At 33.0% G+C, this 12,028-nt stretch overlaps 1 protein-coding gene across 13 annotated transcripts; it reads left to right on the top strand.

Annotated features, from left to right (window-relative positions):
• The first annotated feature begins 6,877 nt into the window (after nt 1–6,877).
• LOC115994137 lies at nt 6,878–11,652 on the top strand. Of its 13 annotated transcripts, none has more exons than XM_031118175.1 (6): nt 6,878–7,117; nt 8,570–8,741; nt 8,830–8,898; nt 10,839–10,888; nt 10,980–11,048; nt 11,387–11,652. In XM_031118175.1, exons 1-5 carry the CDS (start codon nt 7,039–7,041, stop codon nt 11,039–11,041), a joined length of 432 nt encoding a protein of 143 aa, XP_030974035.1. In that variant the 5' UTR covers nt 6,878–7,038; the 3' UTR covers nt 11,042–11,048; nt 11,387–11,652. The 13 variants fall into 13 exon arrangements, 9 of the variants coding, with proteins under 9 accessions (XP_030974035.1, XP_030974033.1, XP_030974038.1 ...); XM_031118173.1 differs by having other exon boundaries at nt 11,383–11,652; XM_031118178.1 differs by lacking the exon at nt 10,839–10,888 and adding an exon at nt 9,485–9,544.
• The last annotated feature ends 376 nt before the right edge of the window (nt 11,653–12,028 follow it).

The following is a 12,028-nucleotide window of genomic DNA, read 5'->3' as shown; positions in this document are numbered from 1 at the left end:
AGAGTGGTCCGAGAAAAACTTAAAAATAAAAGATGAAAAGCGATTAAGCAAATTGGAAAGAAACATGTACAAGTGGGCACATCCCTTTGTCGGAAGGAGGAGCATATCTTTAGAGGGCAAATTGTGAACGTGGGTCCTCCCGTTCACATGACAGTCACAGATTAGTAATACATAAGAATGTAGTGAGTTGAATGTCGGTCGTTTCTGATGTGCGGCCCGCCATTAAGGGAGAACTAATTAATACTTGTATTGTCCCATTTAAATACCTAAGGTTTGGAGGTTAAAATGCCACCTAGTCTATATTTCCAATGTGATCCAACGTTAAACTACTCTCCTTTATGTGAAAGATCTTATTTTTGTTAGGTGTAACATATATATATATATATATATATATATATATATATATCTGGCCAATATGTGCCATTGCCCCAATGATTGAATCTATTCTATTTCTAAAAAAAGATTATTAATCCTTAACTTTTTGAGGAATCCTAATTGATTCTTGTTTATTAATATGCGCCTATATTTTTTTTTACTTCATCGATTTGATTTTTTCGGTGGATACTAAGACTCTCATATTGAAAAGAATTATAAATTCTAAGAATTAAAACTGTAAGAGTAAGAATTGTTAAAGTACTAAGGTTTGGTGGTTATAAACTTATAATGCGTGGGGCCCTTTTGTTTCTCCTATAAATGCATACAAATCTACGGCATTGACAAATCGTGTTCAAATCTGTCCTTTTTGGGCAAAGAAGGCTCTCTGGATGACTACGTGAAATATTTGATTATGAAAGGCACCCCACATTATTATAGACCGAGATCGAGACGTTTTTATTTTTTATTTTATTTTTTTTATTTTTTTTATTTTTTTTTTTTAATTGAGCCGATTTGTAGTTGATTTGAAACCATCAAACCCAAAAAAAATAAAAAAATAAATAAAAAATAAAAAATCAAACCACATATTGATAGAGAGCAAAACATGTTTTCATATAATAAAAAGGGTGTGGCTTGTGTCCAGTGGAAGTTTCCACTGGACACGTGTCCACTCTTGGACATGTGTCCATCATCCAACGTGTCCAGTGGAAACTTCCACTAAACACAAGCCGTATCCTAATAAAAATTGTGTTTAATTTTAAATGCATTCATGTGTTTGCATGGATTACATGCTAGTACCTATTAATAGTCATCGATTCAACTATACAATCAAATAGAAAAATTTCTGGGACAAATAATCATTCAAATTTCAATATATATAAAAAAAAATGTATAACTTCAACCAAATACATGTTATATTATTTTATATATAAATTAAATGATAAAAATAATATATTTTAATCATATACATTTATAATATTTAGGGAAGAAAAACAAACTTTTGATAAAGTTTATGGATCAAAATAGTATTTTACCCATTTAAAAAATATACATTAAAATGCATAATGTGAGGGCCAGATAGCCAAAAGGTACTGTTAAAACTGTATATATTGGGTCTATGGCCTAGTTCGAGGATATTTGCTTGTTCGAGGATGGTCAAATAATGTTACTATGTGAATGGTAGAAAAGGAAGAGATAAGGATTGTACATAATAGTCCAAATGACGTTCGAGGAGAAAAGTCATATCGGAAATATGGATCCGAGATCAGTAGGAATGTCCTATCATCCCAAACATCCTTCCAGGTTGTATCACGATTAGAAGTCAGACATTGGATATGAGAGGAGTAGAGGAAGGCAACAAATATCTTTAAAAACTGCTATCTCCACATTAAATGCATTCCAGCTAACTCTCTGGCCGCATTAATGTGGAGGTGATATCTGAACAGTGATGAAGCAGCCTTACAGCTGCTAGTAGAAAGGTTCTGGAAGGTGTTGCATGGGACAAGAAAAAGTTCTTAGAATCTAATCTGCACGTGTATGGTGGGGATGATGCCAAAAATTATATTATATAGCATGGAAATGTGGCCTGAAAGAAGGAGGACGAGAAAAAAAAAAAAGACTGTAACAAACCTTTTAACTCTTGTAACCTTGATCATCAACTCGACATTATAACAGATCTCCTTAAACTGTGCCGAGGACAAATTTTTCTTACCTTACTTGTGTTTGATTTTCTTAAATAAACAACTGTTATTGTCTTTCTTACTCATTAGAATTAGTTCTTTCATCCATGCTCTACAAATTCATTAAGCTAAAACTCAATTATATATTGGGTCAAATCCAAGTTCAGTCCTTACACATAGTATTTTTTTTCTTTGGTTTTATATATTGATTTATTTCACATAAAATTGGATAAGTCATACATTACTTAATTAAGTTAATTAAGTAGTTGAAAGATTTTTAAGTTTTATGTAAAAACTCAATTTACATTGATCGCTTGTGCTGAATTTGTAATATACTTTTAGTTTTATTAATGTGTTATGAGATAATTTTTGCCTATGAGATAAACGTTTAAAATTTTCATTAAAGCAAATATTAATTCATAACACATGAATAAAGCTAAAAATAGTGTACAGTATTGCTTGTTATGGAAAAAAAAAAGGCATGTTCTCTAACTTCCACCTTCCCATTATTTGAACATTGATTTATTGTGTATTCAAAAAAGAAGAAGGCATGTCACGTGATACTGCGAGGCGTTGTTGCAGATGAGTCTTTACAAAGCAAGCTACTTGTCTCACACGCACAGATCATCTCCACCTCCAATTCAATTTCCAACTCAACAATGCAAAAGAAAGACCAGAAAAAAAAAAGGGGTACATTATTGATGTGGAGATTTCGAGACTGTGGTAGTAAAAGTATTCCCTATTTGTTTTGGACCCGACCTAAAATCAAGTTGCTGTGAGTTGATTAGTTGAAATGTCGGTTTCTGATGTGCGGCCTGCAATTAAGGGAGAACTAATTAATACTTGTCATTGTCCCATTTAAAGACCTTAGGTTTGGAGGTTAACAAAAGCCACCTAGTTTATATTTCCAATGTGATCCAACGTTACACTACTATCCTAAGTCATGGGTTCATTTCAACTCAAAAACAACATCAATTCTTCAACCTCAATCCTGCAACTGCAAGGTAAGAAAATTTAGCTCCAAAACTATGAGTTTTCCATGTGATTGTGTACTGTTGGGGTTTTCCTAAATCTTAAAATTTGTAAAGCTATTTTGGAAGATTAATGACGCAAAGGGTTTTGGGTGCAAATTTTGCGCACTGGGTCGATTGTTTTTTTTTCTTCTTTGAATTATGTTGTTCCTTTTTCATATAGGTTCCCCTTAAGGTTACACGGTGTGTGGTCCTAAATTTCAAATGGTCTCAATCTCCCAGCCCTTTCATCTTTCTCTCTGAATCGAGAGCACCAAAGTAATGGCTTTGGCAATGGGCAGTGTTGGCTCTAGCCCCTACTGGCTATTTTTTTTTTCCCCCAAAAAAAAGTTTTATTTTTATTTTTTAATTTTAAGATATTCTCAAATAAAAGATTTTTTTAATTTTTTTTTTAAAGTTAAGATTTTCTCACTCAAATAAAAATTGTTTTTTTAATTATTTAAGGTTTAACTTTTTTTTTAAAAAAATTTTAAATTAAGTCTCAATGAACAAATTAGTGGGATTGTTATCATTTTGTCACATTTGTGGTTCCTTTTTGCGTTGTAGAGAGTAAATTCTTGTTCTTGAAGTGGGAATGTTGTTGCTTGAAGATTTTGTAGCATGTAGTTTGCTTGTGTTCTTTATGCTAATTGTTAAATATTAACATTGATCCACGATCCACCATGTTGAATATGCTAGTATGAATGCGGAAGCGAAAATATAAAGTATAGAACACAGTAACACATGAGAGTTACATGGTTCAACTTAATGGCCTATATCCACGGAGTAAACCTTAAAGGGCTACATCAATAATATATTAGAGTGTAGTACAAATCCTGTGTTATAATGAATTATAACATGTGTATATATAGTAGACTAAACTCTAGACTAGACTTCTAGTACAAGTAGGAGACTTGACTTGCACACAAAGTAGAATTAAGTTTGTGCCTATGCTAATGGGCTAAAATATCTCTTACAGTAATGATTTTTTTTTTTTTTTTTTTTTACTACTGATTGTAGAGAAATGGTGGCGGAGTCTATATACAAAGAGACATGTGTTCCGGTGAATGATGGTCCGAGTTGGGCGAAATACATGTCGATCTCTGGTTCATCTGATGATGAATATGATATCATCACTCTGCAGTACACTGAGAATTATGAGTGAAGCAAGTTATTGCTTGATGTTTCCAAGGTTGCCTTTTTGTGCTCTCTAGGTTTGCTTTAACAGGATGTTGAAAGCATACGAACATCTTTAGCTGCATATTCTTGTAATAATAGGCTTATCATTCATAGGTGACTTGTGAACTGTATCAGCATTTTTCATAATTATGGATGTCACTTTAAAGTTTACTGGCATTTCAGCTATTTTAATTTCTTATAGAAAGTACAATTTGTTGGAGCGCTGGTAAGAATTAGTTTGCACAACTTCATTCATTTTAAGGGCTAGTTTGAAACCAACTTGCCAGATTGGTTGATGCCAAAATTATGGTTTATGACTCACAGTGTTGGTTTTAGTTTGATCCTTTTTGGAAGTATATTTGGGTTTTGAGTTGGACTTCTTTTCTCTTTGGTGTAACGTGTGAAGCTGAACAGATCTTTTTTCTTTTCCCCTCCTTTCTCTTGGTGGTCTTATTGAAACCAATTTCCATGCCAATAATGTAACAAGAAACTGAAATAATATTAGTGTACTTCACTTTTCATTTCTTTTTCTTTCTTTCTTTACTTATTTTTTGCAGGGAAGATATGCATGTAATTTGTGGTTGGTTGGTTGGATTATCCAACTATTGTCGTTTATTTATGTTTAATTTTATGGATTTGACATAATATATTCAAAAAAGAAAAAGAAAAAGAATTAAATATAGTGAGATATTGAAGTATTTTCAGGATTTTTTTTGTCTGGTTGATGTAACTTTGTCACGTGGTGTACAAACTTAGTTCACATTCTTTGGCTTATCTGGGCTGAAGCAATTTTTAAATATAGTCACTGTTTAAGCTTATATATATAAATATGCTGAAAAGGTCTACACCGTGGGTCCACATGGCAGTGGAGTCCTCTTATTTTGATAGAGTAGTCAAGATAATAGTAGGAAAAAGTATATGAATTTGATGATGGCAGTGGAGTCCTCTTATTTTGATAGAGTAGTCAAGATAATAATAGGAAAAAAGTATATGAATTTGATGATGGCACGTGATAGGGGCTCAGAATTTGGCTTTTATGTGACACAATTTAATCTTCTTGTAGACATTATTTTCCTTTTCATGGAACAAATACGCATGGTCCAGTTTATTTTCCTTTTAGATATGTGTCATTCTTTATTACTAGGATGGAACCTTAATTCAAATATTGTTGTGTTATTGTTGTTATTATTATCATTTCATTTCTAATAAATTTAAATTTTCTGTTGTAATGACTAATAATTTACCATTAGGGATGCAGTGGGCTTAGATATATTGTGTAGGTAGTATCAAATTAAAATATGGTGCTAGAATGGTGCATCCATTGAAAAGCATTATGTTGATATTTCTATCCTTTCTTAAAGCATTATGTTGATATTAAGTAGTATTCTTCATGTGAAAGAACTTATTTTTGTTAGGTGTAACATATGTATATCTGGCCAGTATGTGCCATTGTCCCTATGATTGACTCCATTTATCTAAAAAAAGATTATTAATCTTTAACTTTTCAAGGTATCCTAAATTCCTAATTGATTCTCGTTTATTAATGTACGCCTATATTTTTTTTACTTCATCGATTTGACAAATCGTGTAAATCCACCACGGCGTTGACAAATCGTGTTCAAATCATCCTTTTCTTTATTTTTCGTTTTTTTGGCAGTCAAATCTATCCTTTTCGCACAAAGGAGGTTCTCTACATGAGATATTTCGCCCGAAGGAGCAGGTTCTCTACCCATCATTATTATACACCGATATCGAGACGTTTATTTATTTTTTCTTTTCTATATATTGAGCCCATTTGTTCATTCAAAAAACGTGCATTGAAGTTGATTAGAAACCATCATAACCACATATTGATAGAGAGCAAAACATGTTTTCAAAGAAAACTTTCTCCACCATTGTAAAGGTGGTGATAATGATCATGATGATACTCACGTTGCTCATTTTTAACAGCAAGCCTGTTGAAGCCACAAGGCCTTTGGTTGCTGTCATGAAGTCAAAAAAAGTTGAGACAGCCAAGGTGGATTCAATTTCACAAGATCGAGCCCCGGTTACAACAAAAAAAGTTGAGACAGCCAAGGTGGATTCAATTTCACAAGATCGAGCCCCGGTTACACCTTCTGGGCCAAATCGATGCACTTACTTGCCTGATCCTGCTAATGGTTCCGGTTGTCATCATTGAAGATCATGGAGCTTAGCAATTTGGTCATCATATCTGTGGAGTTGTGTTGTCACGTTAATCTGTATTGCAAGAATACATAATATTGTTGTGTAGGAGAAATGAAAGGCAGATTGTCGCTAGCCAACTTGCCAATTGTTTGTTTTATGTTATAGTAGCAATTTCTCTCCTCTTCATAATAAAAGGCTCTGTATTATTGGTTGGTGTTTAAGCCCTAGCTAGCTAGGAGGTTTCACGTAGGCAAGTTGGCAACTTCATCTTCATGTTGTTTCTATTTTTTTTTTTTTTATATTTTATATATATACATTTTCGTTCAGCAGGATTTGAAATTACATTTTCGTCCATAAAATTTTATTGTGGCAATGCGTGTTAAACTGGGTGGTTTTTCGTAATTTGCGTCTGCCCACAATAAGTAAAGGTTCCGTAACAGGAAAAAGAGAAAAGAAAAGTGGGTACTTTCTCAGTCTACATGATATACCTTTTCAGGCTCTTTAAGGTTTTCTAATTCTATGGTGAGATTTTTAATTGTGAAAACAATGGCTCTGAGTCGGTCTACATGATATGGCTTTTCAGGCCCTTTAAGGTTTTCTAATTCTATGGTGAGATTTTTGTGAAAACAATGGCTCTGAGTCTGACCACAATAAGACTCTGCTCATGGCCATGGCCATCAAGGGACAGATTTGCGACAACTTCAGCAGGTTTTTTTTTTTGGCTTTCTGGCTACTTTTAATTTCTGTTTTTTGTTCTTCTCGGGCTTTATTTTGCCTTTTGTTTTGGGGTAAAAGTCCGTAAAACTGAGTTTTTAGCATCTGGGTTCTTTTGTAACTAATGTTATTAGCCGATATGTGCTGAGTTGTTTAGACTTTAGAGGGATTTTGAGTTTTGGGAATTCTCGGCATGTGAAAACCAATAGAACTTTTTGGGGGATATTTTGGGGTATTTTTATTTTTATTTTTGGGTCACCCGGTGCTTTGCCATCTGGGTATATGTGAATTTTGCTTTTAGGGTAATTAAAGTTCTTTTTAATTAAATTTAATTTCTTTTTGTAATGTTTTCATGGAGTCTCTGATTTGTAAATGGTTCTGTGGTGATAGAAATTTGTTGGAGTGTGATAGAGTGTTTTAGAGAGGAAGGAAGAGATGGGGACAAGTCTAAAGTATTGGTGGCTATGTTGAAGGAAACCGTGGATTTGGTAATAGATCTGAACATTTTATAACATTTTTTTTTTCCGGTTGCTAATTCTGTTTGTTTGTGGAAATGGTTCTCTTGTGTTAAAAATTTGGACTTTGTGAGTGCAGGAATAGATACCCATTGAGGAAGTATTGGACAAACTCTAGGTTTCTTCATAAGATTAGATACTACCTTTAATTGATCTTGATCAGGCACAACACATCTACCTTTAATTTCAGACCACCAATATTATCGTTGTTTGATTGTTTATCTTCATGGCTGGCCCTAGCTAATTTGTTGAGTATCCATTGCTGACCTAAAAATTTTGGGATTAAGGCTTTGTTGATGTTATTGTTGTAAGTGGTTATATTTCAAATTCTGAATGAGGATTTGGGGAAAATGATCCTATAGCACTTTCGTGAGATGAAGGTAAAATATCATTGTCATTATCAATGTTTAGGTTCCTTTTACAGATTACATTTATGATTAATTGACTTATAGTTGTTTTTTTATTTCTTGGAAATGCAGTGACTGAATGATATAATGGAAGGCTCTCATATAAAAATACAAATTACAAACTCTAGATTTTGATTTGAGCATCTGCATAACAAAATACTCTTTGAAGTAATTTTGATACTAATAATTTTTTTTTCTCATTTTAAATGTTACAGAGAAATTCAGCTTATAATTTAAGCAAAGCCATGATAGAATTACTATAAATGTTCTTTGATAGTGTTGCATGTGCATCAAATGATAAACTGGTAATACATAAAACTAGAGAGTTTTGCCTTTGTCTGTATTGTAATAGAACAGCAGTAGAAGGGCAAAACGATAGGTTGATATCAATTGTGTTGGGTTGGAGAGAGAGTTATAAGGGACCTTTTTTTTTTTGTCTTTTTCATTTTTTTTCCTATCGTTATCTATTGCCAGATTTTCCTCCAGTTTTTCTTCCATTAACACCGAGTTGTGAGTACTGATAGAGAAACACGTATGGAAGAAGAACAGAGAGGAAAAAGAGAGGAGAAGAAGAAGAAAAGAGGGATACTGGCAGCAGAAATTTCAGGGGTTGTTGTCTATTCCATCACAAATCGCAGAGAAACGGGCATGGGAGGGATCCTTCTCACAAATCGCAGACACTCAGGATTTTATGTTGTAAGTGGGGCATTAGATCTTTCGTGTTTTTCAATTAATCAGAAAATGATTTGTTGATTGATGGATTACAATGTGCCTCCATGGTTAGGAACTTGGAGGAAAGAGAGGAGAGAGAAGGGAAAAGGAAGGTTGCAAGTGACAATGAATTGAATTTCAGGTACTTAAATGGATGCATTTGAAGTGTTTTTGAAAATGTCCTAATGGACTTTTGGGTGTGTTTTTGTTATTTGTTTGTTAGCTTAATTAATGGTATAAGCTAGATCAAAGATGTGGCCATAAGACATGTTGTCTGTTTTAGTATGAAGTGTTTGTCTTGAGGGCAGAACCTTAAGTAACTCAACCTGAGTGTACAAAGATGGATGGCCACATATTGTTTAGGTATAAGGAACGCAGCCTGAGTGCATATGTACAACTATCTTTTAGATTGCTTTTGTTTCTTTTCTGATTTTGTATTATGTATAATGATGCTATTGATGTTTTCTCTATATCTTTATTTTGTTAGACTGGAAGCAGAAAGACTTGTACATATATACCAAGGGTCCAGCCAATGCCTTTGTATTAGTTGTAGAAAAAACTTATCCAACGATGAACAAGGCTTAACCCCCTGTGTTTTTGAGAGATTCTGTGCCCACATAAAAAAATTATCCAATTATCAAGCTGATTCTCTTATTTGTAGCTCATTGAAGCTTATATCATATCATTGTACTATAGTCCTAATTTGTGCTTTTGTACTTCCTTAATAGGAGCAAATCAAGCATGCTGAGGAAAAATTTAACTATCTGTGTTGCTTTTCTTTTCTCAAGGTTGAGTGATTATAAACTATTTCTTTTGGTAGACTTGACCTACTTATTCTAGTAAGGATATGCCATTTGACTTTTCAGTTTATTGCAAATTCACTATGAACAATCACCAATTTGTTGGATCCAAATCAGAGAAATCCTTAGTTAAAAGGAACTCATAAATATTTCATCTTTCATTTTTATGCTAGAAACCTAGTCTTCTTAGGTCTTTTCTTTCGTTCTCCCAGATAAGATAAGATGTCAAATCTGGCATCTATGTTGAAAATCTCATAGAAGAGTATATGTGTACAATGAAGGATGTGACTTGAGGCTTGATAAAGGCTTTCTATTTTGTTATGCTTCTTCTACTGTAAGCATAGCATGGATACATATTGTGTTTTGGCATTTGTGACTTTACTGAGTGAGTATTCACAGAGAACTGTTTTTAGTAGTGTTTTTTTCTTTTTTTTTGAGAATTGTTTTTAGTAGTGTGTTTAGAGACCTATTATTAACCTTTTGTTGAGAATGAAACAATTGAATCATCATACAAACTTGCATTGCAAATAAAATCAAATAATTTCATTTTGTTAGGGTTTTTTTTTTTTTTTTTGTTGGGATGAATTTGGATACTGATACTTGATTCTAAGCTAGTAGTTTTTATTAGATAAATCAAGTTCATTTTAGTGGAAAACATCTTAAAGGGTTGTGACTGTGTGGCTAGCTTACTAAGGCCTGGTGAATCCTTAGGTGCTGAGACAAATTTCTTGGCCTGATTACTATGAACTCTTTTTTTTGTTTTGGTTTTATGAAATATTTGGATTTATGTTTGTTTTCTTTATTGAAATGCATTATTCATCCCAAAAAAAAAAGTTACACCCAATAAGAGAGGATGGATATTAGGTGCTTATTTAAGCATATTTCCTAGTCGTGGGCTTTGTTTTCTATCATATTATTCTTCCTACATCCCTCATGTAGTTGATGATGAAGAGTATTGAGGAGTCTCTAATCTTTATAAAACAAAATGAGGGGTCAATAATAAAGAATATAAATAATAAAGAATATAGTGAGTTTTACTTAGAAAAATATTTAATTAATTCTTTAGTTGGAATATACCATAAGGGCTGATTAATCAAATTTATAAAGGGCCTATTGAGATCCTTGGGTGAGTCTATTGTCATCTTACTATATATAAAAGGAGAGTTTTGCCTCTGGCAGTAGAAAGGACAAACGATAGGTTGAAATCAATTGTTTTTGTCTGGAGAGAGAGTTTGGGCTTTTTTGTCTCTTTTATTTTTTTCCTATTGTTATCTATTGTCAGATTTTCCTCCGAATATTTCTCCCAACCACCACTGACGGTGACACTGAGTAGTGAGCACTAAGGCATTAGATCTTTCATGTTTTTCAATTAATTACAAAATGATTTGTTGATTGATGGATTACAATATGACTCCATGCTTAGGAACTTGGAGGAAAGAGAAGAGGGAGAAAGGGGAAGGTAGGTTGCAAATGACCATGAATTGAATTTCAGGTACTTTAATGGATGCATTTGAAGTGTTTATGAAAATGTCCGAATGGACTTTTGGGTGTGTTTTTGTTATTTGTTGGTTAGCTTAAAGTGTATAAGCTTGAGGAAAGATGTGGCCATAAAACATGATGTCCGTTTTCATATGAAGTGTTTGTATTAAGGGTCAGAGCCACTCAACCTGAGTGTATAAAGATGGATGGCCACATATTGTTATGTATTAGGAACTCAGCCCGAATGCATATGTACAGCTATCTTTTAGATTTCTTTTGTTTCTTTTCTGATTTTGTATCATGTATAATGATGCTATTAATGTTTCTCTATATCTTTATTTTGTTAGACAGGAAGTGGAAAGACTTATACGGTTATACCAAAGGTCCAGCCAATGCCTTTGGAGTAGTTGTAGAACAAAACTTATCAAATGATCAAGAAGGCTTAACCCCGTGTTTTTGAGAGATTCTTTGCCCACTTAAAAAACTTATCCAGTTGTCAAGCTGATTCTCTTTCTTGTAGCTCATTGAAGCTTATATCATATTATTGTAGTCCTAATTTGTGCTTTTGCATTTCCTTAATACGAGCAAATCAAGCATGCTGAGGAACAATTTAACTATCTGTGTCACTGTTCTTTTCTCAAGGTTGAGTGACTATAAATTGTTTCTTTTGGTAGACTCGACCTAGTTATTCTTGTAAGGATATGCTATTTGATTTTTTAGTTTATTGCTGATTTGATATGAATAATCACCATTGGATCCAAATCAGAGAAATCTTCAGATAAAAGGAAGTTATAACTATTTCGTGTGCGTTTGGCATGTTTAAAAAAGTCAGCTTATTTTACTATTTAGTTTATTTTTGCTACTATTTATTGGTCTCACTGCACTTTTTGGTACTATTCATAAATCTTATTATACTAGTACAATTAATTTTTACTTTTATTTATATTTATAGTACTTTCAGTAAAAAGTTTTCAGTTTCAGTAAAATAAGTGA

This window comes from Quercus lobata, chromosome 6, assembly GCF_001633185.2.
Source record: "Quercus lobata isolate SW786 chromosome 6, ValleyOak3.0 Primary Assembly, whole genome shotgun sequence".
NCBI classification, from domain to species: domain Eukaryota; kingdom Viridiplantae; phylum Streptophyta; class Magnoliopsida; order Fagales; family Fagaceae; genus Quercus; species Quercus lobata.
The sequence above is the reverse complement of the archived record's forward strand: the minus strand, read 5'-3'. Positions and strand labels throughout refer to the sequence as shown.